The 26097-nt window shown below is 42.6% G+C and overlaps 1 protein-coding gene across 2 annotated transcripts in view; it reads left to right on the forward strand.

Moving 5' to 3' along the window:
• Positions 1-26097, forward strand: part of CSMD2 (CUB and Sushi multiple domains 2) — a 285673-nt gene that overhangs the window by 37615 nt on the left and 221961 nt on the right. For both annotated transcript variants that reach the window (XM_032202121.1, XM_032202122.1), the window contains exon 3: positions 3960-4072. In XM_032202121.1, the coding sequence (XP_032058012.1) occupies positions 3960-4072 (113 nt within the window). The remainder of the gene's footprint in view (positions 1-3959; positions 4073-26097) is intronic.

The raw sequence follows: 26097 nt of genomic DNA on the forward strand, positions 1-26097 counted from the left end.
GTGACATGGGGTACAATGGTATTGTGCCGTGAGGGAAGCCGCTGGGCTCCTGGCGAGCGGCACTGTGAGGCCTTGGGCCTGACCGCTTGTATCCCAGCTCTTGTGTGAGGCAGCGGTACGAGCGGTACAACCACAGCATCTGGGGTAAACCTGGGGCAAAGTGTGAGGAAGGATGCGCTTGGAGATGGGGGATTTCTGTTTTGATTTGTTTGGTTTATTGATTTTGCTGTGCTGTGATGCAAGGGCAAGCTTATGAAGTGGTATTTCTGGCACTGGGTTAGTTTGGTTCCTCACAGTAGGAACAGAATTAAGCCAATGAAAAACACATTGAAAATCTCACACAATCAGTGTTGGCCCCAAGCAACTTAAGGGGATAATCACTCAATAATCCATTTGGCCAGAGGTACAGAAGAAATGGAAGATGATTATTCGTGCTGTTATTACTGCCCTCACCTTCTTGTTATGGCCCTTAATAAAAACAAGGAATGGAGTTTGCTGCTTTTCTTTCTCATTAGTGTATACATCTCTTTTTTTATTGCTACACTAAATAACAGTGATATCAGAATTACTGTTTCATATATGAGGCTGTTTGGGAATGATTTCGTATTCTCTCAGCAATCATGTTGATGCCCATGCTTTAAATTTGCCTGGGCTGCAGATTTAGGGAGGAAGGCGTTGAGGACAGTTTAGCAGCCAGGTCAAAATGAGGCAGGGTGTCCTGCCACGCTTGGCTGTTCCTGGCTCTTTGGAACGGGCGTGCTGAGGTTTTTACAGGCACTGGCCTTGTTAAATTAAATTACAGTTTCCTCAAGAGAATATTGTCTGCTCTCTTGCTTGGAGAAGATGAGGACATCAGAAAGGAGAAACTGCAGTTGTGTGTGTGTTGGTTGAAGGTTTAAGAAGAGGCAAGTCATAACTTGTACTTGGACTGCAGCTGCTGCAGTCTGTAGAAAGACTGAGACCAAACCTCTGCTCTAGTGGAGAACAGGTGGAATTAATTCTGTGACATGCCTAGTGCAGGTCTTCAGTCCATAAGATGAAAATCCATAGCAGAGAAGGTAGGCGTTGCCATATAGATATCTTAATTGCTGAGTATTCCCTGCTTCTTTATGAATAAGTTTAGTTTTAGCATTTTCATGCATTAATGGGGGCATTTTCATTTATTTTGTGGGCAGGTAGGCTGTTAGCTCTGAAGGGCAAGACATGGTGTTTGGTCACCTTCTGTGCCAACAGGCAGCCCATCTCCCACTGGCCATACCAGGGATACTAGATGGATGCAAACAAACATGCAAAGTTAAGTCCTTTGAGAGATGGTTGGGTTTGCTTGTTAATTTTTAGAGTTTCTGGAAGCCCAGAGGTTCCTGTAAAAATTGTCTGTTCAGTCAGTGTGGGATCTGTAGAAAGACTGAGATCAAACTTCTGCTATCATTTCATGCCCTTGTACACAGGCCATGCTTCCCTTTCAAGGCCCTGTAACTAGAAAGTACGAATATCTGCTTAAGGGCAATTTTGTTTCAGGTAGCACATAATTCCCATTGACTCCTATGGGACATGTGCACTTGCTTTCAGGTAAGCAGACATGTAAATGTTGCCCTGAATTAAAATCAACATCTGTGAAGTGGGGTCCTACTAGTACATCCTGTGAACAGAATCTCTGATGCAAAAACTTAGTTCACAGAGATCTCCTTTGGAAATAAAAAGCACAGACTTCTGGTAACTAATTCTTGGGTAATGATAAAGGAGTAAAGACATTCTGTTGTCCCTGTATGTTTTTATTAAAATTGGTCCATGTGTTTCCTGGATTTTTATTTATTTTTTTTTTTTTTAAACATGTGAGGGTCTCAATAAGCCATTTTAATTAAATTGCAATAAAAATTGCAAACTATGGCACTCTTTCTTGGTTCTGTGCACAGTAAAACTGTGTGAATCCTAGCAAAAAATAATCTTGGAATCTTTTATTTTGAATGAACAGGAGCAATTGTTCTTTCAACTTGTATAGACAATGGCTTTTATGCTGAGAGCTGGTAAGTACTTCTTTGACATTTAAGTCGTGACTGCCATCATTGGCAACTGCATGAATTTTGCTGATAACTGAAAATTTTGCTTTAATAAGGTTCTCAGGCAGAGCATGTCAGCTTTCATGAGTCGGGTAGTTCAATCTATTTGACATAATATTTAAGTTTATGAAATTAGGAATAGAGTAGGAACAGGGAGGGAAGGGAAGTTCGCTTACTGTCTCTGAAAGTTGCAGGGGGCTGGTGGCAAACTTAAGGAGAAAGTGCTTGGGCTGGAGCTTACAGTGTGCTGGTCCCTGGGCCTGTGGGCAGAGAGGATGGTGGCCCCAGAAAATAAGGAGTTGGTTTTGTTGTCTGAGTGTTGTTTTTTGTTTTCTTTTTTTTTCTTTTCATTTCATATAATACAAGAGGTAAGGAGATAACTTCAAATGAAATACATATTTGTAGGTATTTCCTAAGGAGTAGTACATCACTAGGGATCTTTTGCTTTTCTTTAAGAAAGACTAACTGGTGTCTAAGAAGAGTGGGATGAGCAACTGCATATGTGTGTATGAATCATTAAGCTTTCTCTCTTATAGGAACCATTTTTACTATACTGCGCGTGTTGGTCGTGATCCACCTATCATGTGGCAGTGAGTATCATCAGTCACTGCTCCTTCTACATTTTTGTAAAAGTCCTGGTTTCAGTACGGTTATCAGGCATTGGGGATTGGGTATGACTCTGACCTTGGTAACAGCAGGCAAGAATTTAATGAGACTGCTTTAAAAAAAAAAAAAAAAAAAAGCTTCTTATGCAAACCTATTATGTAAATCACCTTAGCCAAGCAGAAGGAGATGGATTATAAGTTATAAAACTGTAATTGTTTGTGAGAAATGTACATCGGCTGTGTCAATATAGTAACAGGGGTTTGGGATCTAATAAAGCTAGTTTACCAAAAAAAAAAAAAGTTTTGTAATGTTTTTAATAAAAATAACAGTTGCCATTTAGCTGTGAGTCTGCAAGGGGTTCGGGGAGAGGCCAAAAAAAGTGGCCTGTGTTTGTGCAGTGCTGTCTGTTCTCTATTAAATAGACTTGTCACCTTTTTTCTACAGTTTTTGTTTGGTCATCTTGTGCAAATAAATTAATCTCTGTAGGCTTTGATTTCCTCAGTGATTAGAGTTGAGGATTATGATCTTTACTGTGGTACCTGTTAGATATCAGGTCACTGGATGAAAAAGTGCCATCTCTGGGATTGTTCTTGTAGTGTCAGGCAGGGAGGGGAGGATTTCCAGAAACATGATTCAAAACATCGCAAAACTACTGAACGTATACTCAATGAAAGCAGCCACCCTGATGGGATTTAATTAATTGGTAATGTCAGTTTTATTGTCTGCTCTCTTCTGCTATTTTGGATTGTTTGCTTTAATGTAGTTTGTGCAATGCTCTTTACTCCTAGGTTCTCAAAATGTGTTATAAACATTATTGAATGATGTCTTGGGCTCACTCAGCAGCCTGAAACATTGCTCCCACTTTATGGATAAGGCCTGTTATTCCAAAGGGCTCAGTGACACCTCTGAGACCAGAGCAGGGGTTTTCAGCTGGGTACTGCCAAGCAGACATTCAGCAAATAAGATATGAAGCAGATAAAACGGCTAAAAATATGGTCGATGAAGAAATGCATGTAGTAGATACTCTGATAAACCAGAAGGCATTACAAGCCCAGGATGGGTTTGCCCAGCATTTGAAGAACAGCTCTTAATAGTTGGACTCAATCTTTGCAGGTTCCTTCCAAGTGAACTGTTCGATATTCTATTCTCAGTCTGGTTTCTCGAGCTCTGAAGATCCCCCTAACTCTTTCAGGTTGTGGTGCATTGTCCAAAGTGGCAGCTGCCCCCCACTCGTCGTTTTGCTGGCAGATCAAAGGCAGCAATGGTGAGTGTAACCTTCCTCTTGATTTCTTTCAGGTTAACGGGTTTCCAGCTGCCTGCTCCTATTGTGAGTACAGGGGTTGTGCTGTCCTTATGGCTTGTGAGTGATTATGCGGTCAGTGCTCAAGGCTTCCAGGCAAACTATGAAGGTAAGTCTGCCCAGTTCAGTAACTGTCTTGAATTGTGTTTGCACTCTCTTATGGTAGGATGTGATATATGGAGATACACAGACATTAATCCAGGACGGAAGTGTCTGGTTCAACTGCAGTTTGATCCTCTTTTTTCAGAATTCAAATCGCTGATCCCTTACAAGGGTGTGAATGTATTTTTCGCCTTAGCATCTGTGCTCAAAACACCTGTAAAAGCTTACTCCAACAGCTAGAGTGACTGAGACAGGAGGGTAGTGTGGAATTTGACAATGGAATCCACAAGGTTACAGCAAACACTGCACCCTGCACAGCCACTGGAATTTACAGCTGAGCTAATGGGGAGTACAGAGCGGTGCCCAGGGAGCTCAGAGATTGCTGCATTTTTCTTTACGTTCTCTTTCCTTGTCATTTTTTCCCTGCACCTTCCTCTCAAAGTATTTAAATTCCCTGCCTGTGTCTCTTGTCATAAATAACATGCAGTGTTTGGTGCTTGTGGAGGTGAAGGCTTGGTAGCTGCAAAAAATCTTGGACTTCTACTACTGGAAATTTTCAAATACACGAAAGAACTGTTTGTACTAGAAGAGAGAACGCGATTGTGATATGAGCTGGTACTACTGGGCAAATGACAGATTAACCATGTTTAAATTTGAGTTACGCTTCCGTTAATTATTGAGCCTTGAATGTTGTCTCTATCCCTGTAAATGTTTTTCTTTGGAGTCCTAAGAAGTTCTTAGCCTTAATGATAGCTTTTGGTAATGAGTCCTACTGGCCAATTACCCAATGCATTAAACCAAGTAGATGCCTTCATTTAGATGATGATGTAGTCTCTCAGTTTTCTGCACTTGACAATTGTTCAGGTTCAGGAGAATTCTGTTTAATCAGAAATTAGAGGGCATTTAAAATCTCTGCTCTTCCTTGAGGCAGCAGTGGCACCAGGATGCTTTATTTAAGTGATCAGTGTTTATAGCAGGTGTTCGCTATGGCTAGGCAATGGTGCTGAAGTTGTTCATCTCAGTTGGAGACCAAGCTCTGTTTGTTCACAGGGCAAATGTCTGCTGGGGATGCTCTTAGCTGGTGGTGTGTGGCAGCTGTCAGCTTAGGAGAGCACAGCGAGGACAAATGGATCCCATCCCATTTGCAGAACCTCTGCTAGAAATGTCAATCATCATGCCTGATAAACATGACAGTACATGGATCCCAAACTGTGTGATAGAGGACACAGAGCTGTTTTTGTACTTCCTTGACTTTGAGAATTGATTTTTTTGGCATTTAGTTGCACACAGTTTTTTTGCACAGTTCTTTGTATGACTCCCTGCTGTACTAGCCTGGTTTCTCAGATCAATCCCTCATTGCCCAGGCATTTCCAGCCATACTTCTGTGCCGAAGTTTTTACATAAAGTCAGAATTGTGCAAAACTTTTCTATGGAAAACTCTGTTTTTGCCGAATATAAATTCCTTACCTCCCCAACATACTGGCCCTTCTGCGTGTCTCATGATGTTTATTGGCTAAGTGTAGTTTTAGCAAAAAATAAATAAATAAATAAAAATATTGGATGGGTCACTTCCAACACAGAGGCATTTGGTGAAAATAAATGTGCTGGGAACATCAGAAGAATGAAGGTCACATTCCCGTTCCCCTTAATGCTTTGAATGTTACTGATGGTTGAGAACCGATAAGATTGTTCTAAGATTTAGCTGGCCACATAAGAGGGATAAATGTCTATGACTTGAATTTTCGTAGAGCTGTGTTCTCCTTTCTTCTTTTGGTACCCTCGTGCTGAGTCCCTGGCTTTCTGCAGCACCTTGATTCAGCAGGTAATCTTGTACACAGGCTTGCTCCAGGGCTTCAGTCATGTGTTTTAAATTATCTGAAGTTTGATGGTAAGGAGGCTTTAAGGCAGATAACCATGTGCGTTTCTGGTAGAAAAACAAGCAAATAAATAAAAAAATATTGAACCACTGAGTGACACAGAGCACTGTTGTAAATTAAAGCTTTACTTTCAGAGATGGAGGCTTGCTGAAAGTGCAGCTCTGCACCTTCCTCCAAACAAGGTATTTGCTATGTGAATTTTGTTAACTCGGAGTAAAGGAGGAGATAAGTGTGGTTTTGATCAGAGAGGCACATACTGCTGCTGCAATGCTGTTTCAGTTCATTGGTAATCTCCAACTCAGTGAATAGCTTGTGATTTGATAATTCATGTTTAAAGACAGAACAATGCATCAGAGTCCTCGTGGTAAATGGCTCCTTTATGATCTGCTATCAAAGCAGGTTCATTATTCTCCTCCCTTTAAGCAATCACTGGGAAATGCACCAAAAAGAAGCAGAATTTTAAAATTGGAACAAAAGATCTCCGAAACTTTTTAAAAGGAAGTCAGGAATGAAATATGTACATGGGGACATCAAAGTGATACGAAACCATTGCACTTAAACTGACATCTGCTCCACCATGGTCCTCTGGGCAGCACAGAAATTGAGGTTGGCTTTTTCTAAACTAACATCTTCCTAACTTACCTGGTTACTAAAAGGTGTGCACAATAAATCCACTTACAAGCAATTTCTTGAAAACAATACAGATATCTACTCATATTTATGTATGTTTATTCATTTATGGTTGTTTCTGGATGCACTTAAGGTATACATTTCACTCACTAAAAAGGGATCACTTTCATGCATTTGTGGCAGATTCTTTTAAAAACGTTTCCGCAGTGAGAACATTTAGGGATGCTATAAGAGCACAGGCAAATTGAGTTTCTGGAAGTCTGCAGAGCTTTTTGTAAGCCCCACATAGGTTTGATGCCAAAGGAGCACTAGAATTTGAGAAAAAGCCAGCTCTGGGGCTGCCGTGCTGGGATGCTTCCTTCTTGAGCGTGCAGTTTTCTGACTTTTTTTTTTAATATAGGTGTTTTATAAGTGTGTTGCTCCTAGATCTTCCTTAATGCTCTTGTCCTCTGACTTCCTCATCTTTCTTTATTTAGCTTGGTATGTGTTGCCAGCTTGTTTCAGTCCATTTTCATTGTCTGATTCTTCATGTTCTCCAGTCTCTTGCTTTTTTGTGTGATTTTTTTTTTCTGAAGATGCCAAGTATTGTTTCAAAGCTCAGTAAATATTAGGAGGCTTGTATCCGTATACATTTATTCTGCTGTGGAAGGCAATACTGACAGTGAACAGAAAGGCTGATGGGATCTTTCCCCAGCACAGCCATCTCATGATGAATGGAAACAACCGCTTCAGAAAATGTAATTCTGGGGTGTGTGTGCAGAATCCCTGAGTTAAAGGTACTTGGTCACAGCTTTGGAGACCTAACCTCTCATCCCAGCTCTGACACAGATGTTCTGCGTGATCTCGTGTTAGTTGTGAGGTCTGGGTTCCCAGTTCTCATGCAAAATAAGGCCAGAATGGCTCCTTGTCATACGCACTGCTATGACTTTGCATTCATGAATGCACAGACAGCATTCAGGAGCTTCTGTGTGGCGTGGTGACTGTGGGAAAAGCTACGGCAGTCGCACATTTAAGGAGAGGAGACATGACTAGGTTGCCAGAAATAGCTGTAGTTCAGTGGATCATCTGGAAAGGAGCGGGGGCAACTACTGTAGGATGACTGGGAGTGAGAAATTGTCAGGTTTTTCTCCCTGAAGTGAAAGCAGAGATTTTTTAAGTTTAAAGAAAACACTTGGGTTGGAAGAATATTTTCAGAGATTCTTTTTACTAAACATAAGCAGTTCTTACGAACCTCTACTTCAGAACATATGTTTTAGAAATATATTTAAATTAAGTGCTTTCATGCCTATAGCAGTCCCAAATTTGTATTTTTTTTCCTGCTAAACTGTCCCTTAAATTCACCACGATTTCACAATTAGCCTTGTTCACCCTCAATCTATGGGATTTTTTCATTTTGTGACTAAATTATTCTCAGAATTCCCAACCAGCTGTTGTGGAGCATTTCATTTCAACTGCAGGAGAATTTTGAAGTAGGCAGCTATAAATAATCTGAGTATGAATTTTACTAGGACGTGAATCTTGACTGTCTTGTCTTGTGAAAAATATTTCTGCAGGCTTGGTGACCAAAAATGACCAATGCTTCCCTTTATTGCTACTCCTGAAAGATGTGCAAAACTAATATGGAGGCACATGTCTAGATTACAGTGTGAAATTAATTACAATCACTGCTGCCACACACCTGATGAATACACAGTGAGTTGACATTTAAAATAAATTGGGCAAGGCTTTTACAATATGAGGAAATTGATGTAAATTCTGCATCGCTTCCTCGATAATACTAATAACAGTTCATGATGAATAAGAGGTGGTTTTTTTTTAGCTCATTAATATAGGTATAAAATAAAATCGTATTATTATTTGTAAGCCATTACCGCTTGGCTGCCTCATTTTAGTACTGAGGGTTTGAAAAATAGCAAGGGATTTAAGGAGAGAGACCCAGACTTGTCTTGAACGTACATGTTGCAGGAGCGATGCTGTAAAACACTGAGATGAGCTTAATGAACCTTTGTACTCTTTGAGGCTCTACAGGTCCTTCTTTAGGTGTTTCTTGAACATGAAGCAAGCACTCAATGCCTGGATATCTTGCAGTAAGCTTTTCTGTTTTGACTGATGCTCTGCGTTACAGCTCCTGCAGAGGTTGGAGGCGTTAGACGTGGCAGGAGCACAGGTCTCAATGGGATGAGTGCTGGATGTCCGGGGTCAGATGCAGGAGAAGAGTGTAGCGACCTCTGAGCAAAGCATCCAAATGTGGTGTCCTAGGGGATGTGAGCAAAAACCAAGCAGACAAGGAGGAAACAAGAGGATAGATGCTGTTTTAAGACCTTTATTTTTTTTTTTCCCAAAAGCAAAGTTCAGTTAGAAATTGAGGTCCAGTTAGAATGAACTAATGTTCATTAAGATCTCCGGACTCCTTGGCTACAAAACCGCACAGTGTAATGCACTGAGATTGAACAGTAGGTGAAAATTTTCCTTCCCAAGACATCGTGTTTGATTACAGCTGCAACAAATTTGATAGCTGCAAACACTAAGTGCCTGATTGAAAAGAAACAATTATGCCTAGAAGAACACTGCTTATTTTAAGAAATTAGAAGCGTTTAAATACAGAGAGAAACAACCCCAAGTAAATGGTACTGTTTTCCTTCATAATAAATACCCTCCTCTTTCTCAAGCACAAATATCTCATTCTTTAGAGGGTTGTTTGTGGAATTATGCATACATATTTAGATAATACAATTAAAAACTGGTTCCTGTCCATCTTTGCCCATTGCTTTTGCTCAACCTGAACGTTTCCTGACTGTTGCTCTGTGGATGTATTGTCACAGTGCACAAGTCAAACTGCTTCATGTCTCCATTTTCCCATCTGTAATTTGACTTTACAGTAACAGTTGCTCCGTTAATGGAGGAATATTCAAGATTTTTGCAAATAGAGCTGTCCACATAGCTTCTGAGTATGATTTAGACCAACAGTGTCCTTAATAAATATATAAACATTTTTTTTTTTCTTAAATTACCTAGGGTCTTGGAGAACGTGCAGTTTTTGGAAGTCCTCTGATAAACTTAGAAATGACGATTTCATTTTTCAAAGACTGAGGTGTAGGCATTTGGATGCCCATATCATTTCTTTAGAAAACAAGACTTTAACACAAAACTCTGGGAAGAGTTTCTGAAAATTTGGCTCTGCTTTCTTTGTGCCTCAAGTAAAACTTGGGCTCAGATGCTTCAGATGAGATTCACCGACTGCAAGTAAGTTCCTCGGTAGCAGGTTAGGTACTTCGGTTCTGCTCACTTGCAGATGGCACTGAAGGGTCAGAGTTACAGGGAACTGAAGAGCCTTTAAGGCTTGGAGGTAGTGAAGGAAGGGGTGGTGAAGCAGCGGGGAGCAGCCCGCAGATGGCGTGGCCACGCTGCCTTCGTTGGCTGGGCGGTGATGGCGGGGTGACTCATGCTTGTCCGGTGCCTGCTCAAAGCATTTTCTCCATCTGGGTAAATAAATTTCCAAACTGCCAGGCTAGTACTGAATAGGCTAAACTTTTTAAAGCTATAACTAAATGTACTTTTTACGCCAATTTGCCTTCTGAGCAAACGCTGTATTGGGTTCATTTAAACCTCCAGCTGGGTCCCAATTCTCTCAGTACCTAAATCATAGTCTGAGACATACGGGGCTTGTGGTAAATTTACCGGATTGATGCTTTTTCTCTTTTTTCAGACTAAGGCAAATGAACATGAATCTTACAGCAAAGTAAAGTACAGGTTAACCCTTGTTCTGGTGACAGTGAGAAGGATGGAAGCTTGGTGTCCTGTTCTGCTGCTCATTTTTTCCTCGAAGCTGGATGTTTCTGTGGTTGAATCTTGGTGAGAGGTGGCTTCATGTGTTCAAAACCCAAACAGGCCTTCAGCTGAGCACATGGATCTTGATGCCAGAGCATTTTGGCTCTTTAGCAGCATCTTTAACTTCAGTCTGCTTACTATTGGGACTGTTAGGTGTGTGGCATAAAGCTTTCAAGGAATGTCTGATGTTCCTTTTAGGCTTCTTGTTTTAGTAGCTGGAGTTGTTTACTTCCAGCCGTTCCTGTGGTCAGTTCATCCTTATCTGCAATGCTTAACAAACCTCACCTTAGTGGGAATTTTTGCTCTTTGTTTACTGTGCCTCCTAACTTTAGTATCAGCTGTGGCCTGGGAAGGATTTAGCTTTGGCTCTCTCCCTCTGCCCCTCCTTGTGCATCTCCCAAGCTGAGTAGGGTCATGCTGGAGTCCTGCTTGGAAGGGAGCCTCCCTGGGACATCCCGTGATGCTGATGGAGGTCAGTGAATCAGCAGACAGCACCAAGTTCGTAGTGAATCCAGTGGCATTGCATGGTTCCCTTTAAAAAGGATAAGGAAAATTCATACAGGGATGAGGAGTGTGGTTGTAACTGCTGCTGGTTTTCTTTGCAGGTGGTTTCTTTAAGCTTGAGGTACAAGCCTTTGACTGTTAAAGGATGTATAAGAAAAAGAGTGCTAAGATGATGCTAAATGCAAACTGATAGTGTCATATTTATGCTGTTTTCCTATTGAGACAGATGCATTTTGTTGTTTTCAAATTTCTTCTAAATTTCAGGTGAGCACAGCATTCTGCATTTTTAGATTGGAGCAGTATTAGACTGTAGTGCTTGATGTACTGCTTCAGTGGTGGTTTTAACTGGTGAAACGGTTCCTAAATGTGTATGCAGCCAGGGTTCCATGCTGAATCCACCCTGTTACTTTTCATTATTAAAGAGCTTGTTTTGGAATCAAAGTTTTAATTAAAAAAAAAAAAAGTTTGTAGTCCTCATGGCTCATAGAAATAAAGCTATGGAGAAGAACAGTGTGGGAAGCCATAAAACGGTGTTTCTCTGAAGGTGCCAACACTGAAACAGCGGGTTCAGAATGCCCCTTCATCTCTGAGAGGTTTTAATGCTATTTCTGAGATGTTCGTTACTGTTCTAAACTAATTGACGGCAGATGATTGCAGCAGACATGCATAGCTGGGTTGTTCCTTCCGGCATCCTTCAGCTGTCTCTAGTTTGCAAACAGGAAAACCAGGCTACACTTTGTGCTCCTGTCCATGAGCAGTTTTTTGAACACCAGCATCTCCTGTGATGCTGGTACCAAATGCTGCTGCCCTTCTGAAAACATGCTGATGGAATTAGTTATAGTGCATTGATGACTAAAAAAGTGAGGATTGCTCTGCTCATTACATCATCCCTTTATATTTAATTTGTTCCAAATGAATTTAAATTTTGGAAAACTTCCCAACTGTTGTATTGTAGGACTGCAGAACCTAAAAACTTCCCAAAGTGTTTAAATCTTGAACGTTAATGTCTTGGAGCTCTGAAAGGAGCAGGTGGAAGGAGCACACTGGGAGTGCTTCAGTAGGGCAGGTATGGCTATGGCTCTGGGACCGACCAGCACTTTCTAAGTATATTCCAGGAGACCATGGGATTCGTTACTTGAATACTGCTGCAAACCACAGCAGCAGATTTGTAGGAAAGTGTCATGAATGAGAGATGCAGATACAAATTCAGTACTTTTTCCGGTTCTGGGGACCAGATGTCTGTAGCTTGTGGTGATTTTTGCTTTAGGAAGGACCAGCGGGCAGCAGCAGCCCAACAGGGCCCCTGCTCCAGGCTCAGCCCAGGTCGGGGCTGGCAGAGGAAGGCTGTGGGGTTTGGGCAGGGGCTGCAGCACGTGGTGACTGCCATCAGAAGGAAAAGACAGCTCCAGAGCTAATTCTCCTCCAAAGTGAATTAAACTAAATGGAATTAGTGTTTTAATTCAGAATTAAGCACCTATCCCAGGTTTGAATGCAGTTCAGCTAATCCGTTTGAAAAATAATTTGTGTTAATTTTTGTGTGTAGCCCACCATATGGAGAAGCAATGAAATAGCAGAGGACAGTAACAGATGACCCAGGAGTTCTCATCTTACTCTAATTCAAAAATTGTTATATTAGAGTTTATTTTGCTGCAGTAACTTGCTTAGAGCATTCAAGGCAGCCAAGAAATCAGCAGCTGAGATCCTAAATTGGCTGTGCTGGCTCCATGCACTTTTTAGCAATATTTATTTTTAGTGGGTTCATGGATAAGTTGTTTTGGGTCACACTGCTGTTTCCAAATGGCTGTAAAAGAACTGCTTAAAAACAAAGCAAGAATTCCAGAAAACATATTTGTGTGTTGATATTCCTGTCTGAAATGTCCCAATCCACCTCAACAGTTAATAGATAATAATCACTTCAAAAAGTGTGATTGATCATAATGAACACCATGCAGGAGATAAAAGGTAGGAACAAAAAATAGGTGTTATCCCTTTCCTTGGCACTGCTGCTCGTCAAGAAGCAATAAATTGGAAGGAAGCAGAAGGGGCTCGAGCCTTGCTGAAGGAGGCAGTGACGCAGTGGCACTGCTTGGTGCTAAGTGGTTAAAGCACAGCAAAGCCCTGCAGCAGCTCCGTGCCTGCTCCTCTGCGCCGGAGCATCTGGCACGGCGTGGCTGGGAAGGAGCCCGGTGGGGAGGTGAGGAGCAGGAGGACACCGCGCTCACCACGCTCCTTGTAGGGCTCCTGACATTGCTTTTAGGATTACATTTGGGGAGCGCTGTCAGAGCTGTGCCGAACCGTGCAGCTATTCAGGCAACACAGGGCGTTCTGGTTTGCTTCCTGCCTGCAAAGTGTTAGTATCAGGGCTACATGATAAAGCGAGACACCCGATGAGCAGTAAGGCAATGCGCTGTTGTCAATAATATTGAGTGACAGCATTGTTTTACACAGCCCAGCGTCTGGAAGAGCAGTACATGTATAATTAGACTTAAAGCACGGCATTGGATTTTTTTTTTTGTCTCCAATTAAGTGATTTCTATGTTATGCAAAAAAAAATGTGGTTGGCACTAGGTTTCCATATCATATGGTTTCAGGTTTTTTTTTTTTTTTTTATGGCTGCTCTTTGGAGTTTTTCCAGAATTTCTCGACTCCGTAGCTGTGTCCCTGTTTCTCATCAGCTGTTCACAACATGCAGCTCCTGTTTCACTTAATGTACCATGTGCATCTTGCAACAATAGGTTTTTGCACAGTCAGCTGTTCTGCGCAGTCACGTGGGTGGATTGGGGAGTGCAAAATTGGAGAGAGAAATAGCAAAACACCCGGCTGGTCAGCAGCAGTCGGCTGGAGCACCCCCGGTGCCTGCCCCTGCCTCTTGCCACCCCTCGCTGCTGGCATGTGCTAGCTCTGGAGGACGTGGCAGGCATTTGTTCTTTGCAGGTAACACACAAAAACCTTCAGAATTTGGTACCTTAGACGAACTTTGTAAACAACTTCCAAAGGGCAAAAAGCTACCTGAAGTCTCAAGCTGGTTTGTAAACCCTAATTTTCTCTTTATTTCCAGTTACCAGTTTCTATTTACTCCTTTTTGTTACGTGGATGAAACCGTTCTCATGGTCAGAAACTTACTCAAGTCATCAGTGGCCTTTCAGCCTTGAAAGGGAGGTGAATGGAGACCTGGCATGACAGTGGTGGCTGTGTTATTTTTCACAGCCATGGCAGGAACCCGTGGAGGTGCTGTTCAGTCTGATGCTTACAGATGATGTCTAATAAATTGAAGTAGAATGAAGCCACTAAGCCAGAAGTTTGCCCCTTGCAGTGTTTGGGCACGGCGCTACATCAGGTAGTCAGGCACTCAAACAAAAAAATCTCAATTGGAAAATGAAGAAATAAATGTTAACAGCTGGGATAGCCACCGTTTCCTTGGGAAGCATGACGAGGGGCGCTTCTCTTTAGGTGTGGGCAATGTTCAGTTGCAAACACCTCCAGGTGCAGAGAGCTGCAATCAGCTCTGCTGCCAGCTGAGATGCGGCTCAGCTCTGAGTAACGAGAGCCTCTGGTGATGGCTGCAAGGTCAGGTAAGTGTGTGGCTCGTGCATGTGAGGAAGAGGATGTGTCTTCAGCCTCTGCCATCAGGCCTCCTGCCTGAGCCTCCTCTGGCAGGCTGGGGTGAGATTGTTCTGGAGCAGTGCTGGGCCAGGTCCTCAGCTGGTTAGCTCCAATTTCAGTGGGTCTGCTTGGTGCAGTCCCTCAATTCCAGACTTGGTGGTAGGTGCTGAGCACCCCTCAGCACAAGGAGGTGAGCCAGGGGCTTGGATGGGGGGCTCGGGGTGTCTGCAGTGGGTAGGCAGGGTCTGAGGCAGCAGGGAGGCTGCAGGCTGGGGTTTTATGGGGCTGCTGAAGCTGCTGCTGCTGCACCTTCTCATGCAGTGCTTGCTCCAGGAAACTTGTTGTGCTCATAATATGGACATGGTGGGATGTTTGGTGCTGTTGACTGCTTTGTAAGCATCAACACAAGCGAAGAGACACTGCAGTGTGGGCTGGGTGTCTGGAATACAGGGCAGAGGGCTGGATGTGGATGTATCTTTCTCAGTTCCTCTTCCTGGGTACGTTAATGCTGTTCAAGGGCAGGATATGACCCCGTTCATTGAGTTTAACTATGTCCGAGCTCAGTAATAAAATTTAGTAATAAGGACTGGGTGTTTTCTGAATATCATTACTGCTGTACCTCTGCAGACAGCAAAAATGGCAGAGCAGATCCCCTTCTCAATAAACATTGCGGCAGATGCATTGCTTTCCATTATGACTTCTGATTAAAACACCTCCCAAGGGAACCGGGGAAGGAAAAACCAACCTTCCTGTTCTTTTCTTTTTAGCTATACAAAAGATTTTTATTACTTAAATGAGCTCCCAGCAAGTCTGCCTTAATTTACTACTAATTGATTTTAAGACTTGAAAGCAGCAAAGCTTATTAGCATTTGCTGACTCAGCGAGAGCCCTCCCCTCCCCTCCCCATGTACTGGAGGATGGAGTGAGATATTGACCCGTGCTGCTGCAGCACTAAATGAAGTTGAGGGAATATTAAGTGTCTCATATTGGCATTTGATTTGCATATGCAAACGAGATCAATCAGTGCAGACGCAGGAGAGCAGAAATAATGCCTTGCAAATAGGATCCAGTATCAAGCATCTAAACAAACATCAAGTGACACTTGCCCAGCTACAATATGGGGACACTTTGCTGTCAAGGAGGTCCTGCTGCTTCTCCCATCGCACCGCAGCTGCTCTGTGGATCAGTCCATTTTAGAGATGGGTGTTTGGAAGAGCAGAAAATAGTAAAGAAATTGCAAGATTTAGTATTGCTTGTGCTTTCCTGGCATTTTGGACTCCAGGGCTGTTTGTGCCTGAGATGCGCTTGCCAGTTCTGTGTTGCTGTACCTGCCTGTGCAGGTGGCAGGTGTTGAGAGTCGGTACCTTGATGTCTCAGCACAGCAGCACGAAGGTACCTTGTGAAGGACTCTGATCTTGTTTCTTTCCTGACAGACCTTCATTTTCCTCCCTTTTTGCTCCTTTTTTCTTTTGCATATAATAGAGCCATTTCTTTTCAATCAAGGAATCTATTTGCAGAACATGTAGTTGTTAGATGCGTTTGGTTTTGTTTCAGCATACATTTCCATAAAAAGTCACCACTAATGAGCTGTGTGAAAATTGCAGACTTGCTGCCAAGGCAATTTGGTTAAAAGGCTTGTCCGTCCTTCATTACCATCTCATCCTTACACGCACAATGTGCTCAAGCAGGTACAGCCATGGTGGCTACAGAAAGGCAGGTGAGATGCTGAGGGTGATGTCTCTGGTCTCTGAACAAATCCTCCTTGCTGCTAATGCAGCTGCTGCTCTTCTTGGTTTACTTCTCTCTGCTGGTTTCCCAGTTCCCTCATCAATGGATCAAGGCTATGAAAATTAGATATTCTCCAAAGCTGTGGATCTTTTCGTCATTAGAAGATATATTGGCTAATTTTAATTATTGCCAGTGTGAGTATTTTTTTGGGTGTTTTCTTCCAAATTGACCACCATTGAAATTCTGACTTCAGAGGAAGCTACGGGGCGGACTGCTGAAAATCCAGCCTAAAACTGTCTATATGTAGCAATTTAGATACAAAAAATTAGCTTTAAGCTCCACTTTCTCCATTAGTAGGAGACTAGTTGACTTTCGATTATGCAGGCAAGGCAATTACTGCAGAAAAAGAGAAGGTGATTGGGCTGGCCAGCGTTGCTTTTAGTGGCTTGCCCTGAACTGAACTTATCGCTCATAGCAGTAATGGTCGGGAAATAGAAAGCAGTTTGCAGAGAGACTGAATGGAAGCCTGCTTGGCTGCGTAACAGAAAACCTATCCCACAAAATCCTCTGACATGTGCTGATTGGATCTAAGCTCCTGTGAGACATCTCCTCTCAATCCGTCCAAATCCACCTAGTCGGTGGATGGTAATTCCTTCCCCTTTTCTTTACCTGGTAGTATTTCTTTCCAGGTTTGAGATTAAAATGTCATCTGTCCAAGTAGAACCTGACTATAAATAAGTAAATAACTTCCAAGCAGCTTGCTGGGACTCATCTTACTGGAAGAGCCCTGCTCTACCGTAGCTCAAGCCGGGAATTGCTGTGACTCCTCGTGGGTGGGTTTTTGTTTGCTCCATCAGCTCCACTGAAGAACAGGGCAGGAGTCTCCTATCCTTTAGTTGCCTGCTTTACTCCTTTACAGCAGAGAAGTTGAGAACTAAAGCAGGTGATATATTAAATAAATAAATAAATAAAAGACCTCTATGTATGTATTCAGCCAGCCAAAGTATCTTCAGGAAAGCTTAAAGCTGTGACTGTGTGCAGTACACCTTTTGGTTTAGGTTTTGCTCAGCTCAGCCTGAATCCATCTTAATTCAAATTAAATGCGTATGGAATTAACTTATCTCCACTTCCAGAAGTGAACGCACATGCCATGTGGTGATCTGTCTGATTACCATACGTTCTCACCATGAGAAATATTTTGATTCAGAAGGCAGTACTGATTAGCTGTTAGCCATTTGAGATTTAAAAAAGAGCACCTCCTCCTTTTCTTCCCCCAAAACAAATGTAATGGCTTTAAACTAAAAGAGGGGAGGTTTAGATTAGTTATTAGGAAGAAATTCTTTAATCAGAGGGTGGTGAGACACTGGCACATGCTGCCAGGAGAAGCTGTGGCTGTCCTGTCCCTGGAGGTGCTCGGTGCCAGGCTTGGAGCAAGCTGGGCTGGTGGAGAGGAGTCCCTAAATCATAGTCAAATACAGATCCACAAGTCTATCCCTAGCAAAACTGCCTGCATTGAAGGATGTTGGGCAGATATTTTGGATTTTGCCTTGAAATACTGTTCTCAGCCACTGTAGGACTCACCAGCGGCTGTAGATATTAATGGAGGGTGCTCTGCTTGTTTTGTACCCTTTCAGTTCCTTGACTCAAATCAAGGTGTTTTATATCTCCCTGTATAAACTCTTCATGCAGATATAAGCTACTGTGAGAACAGCTCAGCTTCATATAAATAAAAAGAGGGTTAATGTATGTATGTACTACAGGATTTCCTTCAGATTTAGTAGTTTCTTCATGTCCTAAGTATCAGTTGCCTTTACAATTTTTGTTATTGATTACTGTATCTGAAATAGCAGGTAGAGGAAAAGGCATTTCCTTAAACATGTTTGCAGCTTGTGTTTGGGAAATGCCACGTACAGCTATTCGGGGCTGAGCAGAAGCAGCGATGCTTCATTCAGAGCATGAGCTGCTGCGGTGTGAGGAGAGTATTAACAGCAATTTTAGGGAGGTGGCAGGAAACAGTGCCTCTAACGCTGTCAACATCTAGATGAAAATGTACTTGTACATGGATATCTGCTTTACCATCCAGATCTGAGATGATTCAGTGGTCGAGGTGCTTGGGGCTGTGTTAAGGGAGTCTCGGAGTGCATCACCAGGACAGAAAGTGCAAATTGCTTCTTTCCCCAAGTATTAGGAATGGCGAGATGAAATGCTGTGGAAGGAAGGGGGAGAATTGGGAGCGGGGGATTGTCGTCAGTCCGAGTTCCTTGTTACCCTGATTATTATGGCAGATGAGTCTGGAGATGAAATGGCTGGAGCATTCTCCCAGTTGCTTTGTGTTTATCAGCTGTCACTTTCTACAACGTCTTCTCAGGTGGGGAAGGTCACTGGTTTTATGCTATTACGCTTCCATATCAACTGCATCCTGTTATTAGAGAGGGAAAACAATGATTAGTCAAGCACAGAAAGGCTCGGCGATATTATTATTATTCGTAAGCATTGGGCCTGTCAATCAGTAATCCTTGAAATGTAGGGCAAAATGAATGCAACCTGGCTTTCTCTCACCTTGCAGAGGTTCTGATGTTGCTCATGTTGCTTTGTGGCAATGCTGTACCAACCCCATCTTTCTCTAGAAGATAGGAAGCCTAGTACAGAATAAAGAACAAATAATCCAGCAATAAATATAATAAAAAGCTAAGTCAAACATACTATAGAGATGTAAAAGATTTATGAAAATTTATTCAACCTGTTTCCTTTGGCTAGATAACTCTGGTCAACAAATAATACTTTTGCTGAAGAAGTGAAAAGGTCACCGAAAATATTAAAATTTGATTTCAGCCACCCACCCAGGAACACATTTATGGAAAATTGCAACAAGTTCTGATTCATTCCTGAATACTGGTTTTTCACACATTCTCTTTTGCCCTGGCAGTATTTAATGCCTAATTATTTTCTAATAATCCTTTGCTTTTAGTGCAAAAACTTAACAGTGTTTAATTATTAGATATGTTGGTCTGATACGAACAGTGCCTGTTTGAATGAAATGGAATCTCTCTTCAACAGGATTAGATCAAGTTCTGATAAAAAAGTATTGTGCATCTTTTGCCTAGACGTAGTAGACGGCCTTACACAGCCAGCGAGGCAGCAGACACAGCTTTCCCTGAGAACTGTCCAGTACGAACTCACAAGCACATCTCTGTTCATCCCGAACCTTTTAATGTGCAAATCGATGGCAATCCAGTTAGCTCCCAGTGAAGAGGACCCTTTTAGGAAATGTTTTCCTTCTGGGCAATGGACGCAATGATTGCAACCGTAGCTGGAAAAAAAATGTGTGATTTCATTTCAAGTTCCTGATTTTCATCATTGCAGGCCCACCCCAGTGCTGTAACATATGCTGTATAAAGTTAATTATCAGAAAAAAAAATCATTTAGTTTGTATGAGTTAAGTGTGTGACCTTTAATTTATGCAATAGATGAAAAGCAAAGTATGTGTCACTTATGGCACTTATTTCCTTAAGGGTAGATTTTTATTAGCTATGTCTGAATTTCCCTGTCGTCAAATTAATTCCGTTGGTTTTAGATTGGCTTCTCAAAGAAGTAAGCAACATGCAATTATTCCCTGTGTGTGGACCAACAATTTTTGACCCAGTATTTCAACTAAATTGAATATAGATTAAGTAGTGCAAAAGATGATTCACGTCCTGTGATCTTTGTGTTAAAATCACAACATCCAACAAAATCACCCCAGCCATGACTGGTTTGGAAAGATGGAGTTTTTACAGCTAAAACAGTAATAAACCAGGGCTGCCAGCATCGGGAAGCTCAGTTGTGTGATCCTATCCTGAGGCTCAACAAAAGAGATGAGAAGAACACCTCTGCTTAAAAAAAAAAAAAAAAAAAAGTGTGTGTGTGGGAGCAAACACACGAAAACCAAACAAGCCTTGCTGATTGTTTGATCTTGTCCTCATTTGTTCAGCTGCTTCATCCATTCCTCAGCACACAGACTTGTCTGGTGTTTTGCCTTGAGGAATGGCAAATGCATTCTGCTTGTACTTCTGTGCCAGCAAAGCCTGAGTGAAAATAAACAAAACCTGGCTCTGCGTGCCTGTGACCCCTTGGATGCCGACCGATAACTGCACTGGGTGCTCCTGGAAGGCTGCTGTGCTCAGTCAGTTACAAGCAGCCTCAGAGGTAACTTTTTTATTATTTTTAGCTCACACCAAAGCAAACGAATTGCGAAAGGACAGATACCATCTTGAACGTGCTGTCTGTGAGGTCAGCTGCTTGCTTTGATCAGCCCGTTGATGTTATTTTCTTCAGGCTGACACAGCTGTGATAGTCATTTGATTATTCTTGTTATTTGCATGAAAATTATAACTAGTTACTTGATAAAGTCACGGTGACTGCCTTCTGCCCCCAGGGAAGCGCTGTGCTATGCTTTATCTTGGAAATTTCACAGTGAGAGATCTCATCTGTAAGGATGTAACTGAACAGTTGCTTTTCTCCATTTCTCTTCTCTCACCGGAGCCTTCTTCCACCCTGGCCCCAGCTGATTGACAGACCAGGTCTTTCAGAGTGCCTTGCACTCAAAGGATTAACTTTTGGTGCAGTTTTCTTATTTGACTTCCAGCATTTCTGGCTGTCTTGCAGTGACAGAGCTGCCACGCTGCTGCAGGTGGAGGCTTTGTCTTTTGGCTGGTCTTGGCCTGGGTAAGTGGGGAGTTGGCTGGTAGACGTGCACTAAGGAGGTTCACTGAGCTCCTGTGTTTTTGCAGAGCTGTTCTTCTCCATAGGTTCTACCCATTTCTTCCTAATCTTCCAGCTAGTTTCAAGGCCAAAGCTTGTGCAAAACTTGTGCTAAGCACAATGTACAAAAGTTACACAATGCACAACTTGTGCTGAGCTTAATAAAGGAATGCACAATTTCATCTATGAGTAGCATTTTATACTGGTGGTGTAAATCCAGGTGCCTGTCTCCTCTAATGGGTCAGATTTTCATGTCCAGGTGGTATTGTATTGGGGATTACTGACTCCAGATACTCAACCACATGCCATTAGTGTGTCACAGCCTTGTCGTCCTGCGTGCACCTTAACATACATGCAGCCTCACTGGAACAGCCTCCAGTCTGGAAGGTGCTGCCAAAACTTTCTTTCCAAGAAATCTCCTGCCAACACCCTAAATCATCTTCTGGCACTTCAGTCCATTTAGATGTCCCAAAACAGGGAAAAGTTGTCTTTGTTACTAAATTGAGTTTTTGTCTCCTTTGTATTTAAAACTTTGAGGTCCTCAGCTCCTCTTTGCATCCATCTCTAACTGGGAAACATGAGAGTTCATTCAAAATATCTCTTTGCCAAGGAGATATAAATACACATTGCTTCTTCAATATTGTGGCCTCCATTCTTGATAATCAGCAATTGAGAATGGAGGACAGGGAACTTGGCAGGTCTGTCATTGCTTCCATAAACAGTAGGGATGTCTGGATATTTCCAGCTTAGCACAAAAAAGCTCATAAAGAGGTTATAAAAGATAAAGGGTTTTATAAAAAGCATTACAATGTCATTCTAACTAATCCATTAGAGCTTACTGCTGCAAGAAGTGGCTACTTTCTGAGCATTTTTCCTTATGTCCAATATTTTTTTTAGATTACTCTTTCAAATATTTATGCACAGTGTTACACCTGAACTAGACCTAATACACAGCTTGGAGGGGAAGAAGTATAACTTTCTTCTATGTACTAAGTTGTGTATGTGAAGATATCTCCTACTTATTTTTTAATGAAATACATTAATGTCATGGCTGGTTTTGTTTAGCCTGGTTTTTGTTTTCAGTGTCATAAACAAAGATTCGGGTCCTAGAGTCTCTCAGAATTAACCTTTCAGACATTGCAGCGTTTCTTAATTCTCTGAACTAATGCAGAGGAACCTTCATGCTAATTAAAAATTCTTGCAGTCATTGATCTCACCGTTACCCAGTTCCTGCCATGTAAGCACTCATCCTATAAAATTAGACCAGCCTTGCAGAAACAGTGGGAGGAGAAATGAGTTTATGCTAGGATATGTCATATTGGGATGTCATTAGCAGTTGTGCTCTGTTGTGAATGCATCACAGTTGTCCGTAAATGCTTTTTGGATGCGTTCTGCCTAAGCTGTTTTCCAGCACTTTCATCTCTTCTCATTTATGACGTCGGTGTCCCCCTGAGCTGGCAGCCTGCTCACGAATTCAAGGCATAGAGGAGACCTGATGGAAATGGAGAGGTCAGGAACGAGTGCTCTGCTGCTTGAGTTGTGGCTCCCCGAGTTGGATAAAAGAAGTTTGCATTTGAGTAAGAGGGTCATGATCCTGCTGCCACGCACCCTTTGAAGCCGCTCTCTGAAATGAGAGACTGCCACCGTTTGCTATGCTTATGAGGAATTTAAAGTGCACTTGTAGCTGGGAAAGGTAACTGTAAGTTGTATTATTCATCCTGCCTCAAATCAGCGGCTCCATTTATATATCAGAAGATGATTTCTCTGGCTGTTGATGCTCTCCTTGACCTGGGATCTGGAATGTGAGTTAAACTGAGCTTGTACCTCTCAATGTGCATTGTCACGATCTTCTGTGTAGAAGTCAAATTAAAAGGAAAACTTGAGAGTTGGAAAAAATCTGTTGTTCTTCTGAGACTGTAGGTTGCAGTGAAAGCATACAGGCATGCTACCTCCTAAACAGATCTATTTTTGTGTTTTTTTTTTTTTTTTTTTTTTTTTCTGGTACAAGTGAAGCATCCATTATCGGGAATCCCAGGAGAACTAGTTCTAAATAGAGTTCCAGCCTAGCTGACCCTGAGCTGCAGGTAATACCTAAACGATGCTTTGAACATGTAAAATATTATATAAATGCCACATGTTGTTAAGCTTTGTTGTCTCTGCTGTGGAATATATCCAATTTAACTCAGGTCTCGGCTAGCTTTCTAGCACTTGTAATTCTCATCACGGCTGCAGCCGTACCGGGGAGCAGCCTGGTGGGATGGAGCCTCATGGAGCCCTTCTGGGCTCTGCATCCCACTCCCAGCTCTGTGGGCCCTTTGGGGCCCACAGTACCCCGGTACTAGGGTTTGTAGGGAGGAGGATGCTCCACAGCCTCTGTGGGAACAGGCTGATGGCACCAGAAATAAACGGGCTGTAGGACAATAACAGTTTTTTTTCCCAGTCTTCTAATGGTTTCCTTCTGTCTTGCTGCACAAAGGCTTCCCTGTTTTCAGTCAAATCTTCCTGCGTTTACAGAAGCAGGTGGGTGGATGTCTTTAAACATTGCTTAAGTCTTTGGATTGCTCCAGTGTAAGCGATGGGAGGAGTGCCGCGTGGCGCCTTGTGGGTCGCAGCACTTTGGGGTTTCTCACTTCAAGGCAATTCACAGCATCCTGAAGCTGCCTGAACTTGGCGTCTGGTTCAAGTGTTGTGCTGTTCAAGTCCACACTTTAAAAGTTGCTCTGGTGGAGGCCGACAAAGGCTTTTGCCGTGTGGAGTTCATTAACGTAGAGACACTTATATAACTTTCTCCCTCCTTTGTGGGATGCCTGTAACTTTTATGAAAGTATTTCACGTCCCAAACGTCTTTTAAGATGCCAGCAGGAGACGGGCATGAGAAATGGCCATAATCCCGAATGTGTGGCAGTTGAGTCCAGCGGATGCTTTGTGTTTTTCAAGAATGAGAAGGTTTAATCTTCAACCAAAGCAGCCTTTTTCTCCTCCTGCTCAGATCTTAGCTTGCGTGAGCCTCAGCCTGCTGTGCTGCTTTGGAATTTATTTAATAGCTCAGTTGTTTGGACATGATTAAAAATGTAATGAATGGAATGAAGCAATAATAAGATGAACAGCTCATAAAGGGGTTTAGTCTAAAAATATCTGTTTCAGCACAGCTACTGTAGCGAAGACAGTGGCAGCAGTCACAGAAAAGTCCACTGCATGAATCCCTTACAAGTTCCAGTGAGCTATTGCTGAGCATGAGGCTGATGCATCAGCCTCTTTAGTTCATCTTTTACAATGGGCCCTGTTTTTTCCACTCCAGTGTTGCTTTGGCTTCCCAGTGCTTTTCCTCTGAGTGCCTGATGCAGACCTCCAGAGAAAAGGGTTTTTCTTTTTTAGGTTGAATTGCATATCAGATAGGAGCTGGGTAAATTCTCCTTTTCCAGTATGAGAATTTGTAAGTGCTTTGCCTGGATCTGTTCTGGCTGTTTGAAAGGTTCAAGAGCTGGAGACTGTTCAGATGAAGCTTTAGTGTTTTGTTAATAGAAAACATTCAAGGTCTAAACTGTTAGTCACAGAAGCTGGGAACTATTCTCCCCTGTGGCTGAGAGGTTGGGGAAAATGTCTGTAATAAACAGATTTTGTTCTTTCGCTTTCCTCTCAGCAGCTGTAGCATGTGCAGCAGAGAATGTAGGGTGGGGAGGGTGAGTGCCCACTTCCAGGCTTCCTGGATGAGGTTCAGGAAGGGTTTGTTACCGAGCATCTTTACCCTCAGAGAGCTCAGGCTTGTTTTGTGTGTAAACAGCACAATTAAAATGTACCCAGGCAGAATGGAAGCAGAAGGACCTGCGTTTGAGCCGTTTTGCTGAATGCTCAGTTAAGTGTTCATCTTTTCCTCCTTGGTATTTGCTTTTGGGAAGCTAACACGGCGTTTTTATGGTTACGCTTCAGCTCTTTCAGTGTGATCTTTCTCCACGTAGATTTGTATCACCAAGGCCAAAACATTCAGCTTTCAAATGTCAGTGATGTCAACTTTAAACAACAGGTAGCTCTGCTCCTTGTAATGGAACAAGATTGAGACCAATTCTGAGATCCTGCGGTATCTTGTTTCCCAGGCTCGGGCCCAGTCCGTTCTCTTTCATTAATGTGCTCCGAGTGTCCTTTAAGGCAAATCTGAATCGTTTCCATGACAATATTTATAGAATAGATGCCTTTCTTCTAGCACATCTGTATGGATTTTTCATTTGTAACATCTCTTCGCATCAATTCCTGGTATATTCAAGGTCTCAGTGAAGTGTTTGGACCATCACGCCAGTCCAGAGTGACCTTAAATGAGCATCTCTGCGTGGATGTAGGCCTAGCCTTGGAGTTCAGCTCGTCAGTACCAAGGAGATGCATTTCTGCTATTTCCTTGAGTAAAATGGAAGGGCAGGAAGATTGATGGTGTGACAGGTGGCCTCCCCAGGTTCCCTGTATCCTCAATCTTGTTGTCTTTAACTAGAGAGAGGTATTTGTTTGGGCTAACAAGTTGTGTGGCTATGCTAATGCTGTAGTAAGAGCTGTTAGGTTTTGTTTCTCAGGCTCAGCTCAGCCGCCACGCTGCTTGGAGGAATGCTCAGCAGGTGGTTGGACTTTTCCCCTTCCCTCTCAGATACGTATGCCCATGCAGAGGCCTCAAAAATGAATGTTAGTACCCAAAACTGGCAGGCAGGCTCGTGTCTCACAGTTGGCCTGGCAGGGTGTAAGAGGCTCACAGCACAACATGTGGGTGGTCAGAAGGGGTGGCAGTTGTGCTTGCTGTCGTGCTGTGCTTCCCCTCTACTGGAGGAATTTTTCTTGACATCCACCCTGAACTCTTCAGCTATGATTTTTGACTGGTGCTGCTCTTTTTTTTTTCTTTTTTTTTTTTTTTAAACCAGTCTTAAGGGCACTTTCACCTTCCCATCTGCGTTAACTTTAGCTTGCATAAGTGTTCTTTTAATGTCCATTTAATAGGTTGGGATGTACGGATGAGGAAAGGGCAGGTCTGATCACCCAGCTCCACAGCATCCACCTTTGTGTAACAGATGGATAAGGTTTTGAAATCATAATAAGCTCATGCTTCTGAATAAATTCAGGCACTGGGGAGATCCCATGTGGGGATAAA

The sequence above is a fragment of the Aythya fuligula genome, chromosome 23 (genome assembly GCF_009819795.1).
Source record: "Aythya fuligula isolate bAytFul2 chromosome 23, bAytFul2.pri, whole genome shotgun sequence".
Lineage (NCBI taxonomy): Eukaryota > Metazoa > Chordata > Aves > Anseriformes > Anatidae > Aythya > Aythya fuligula.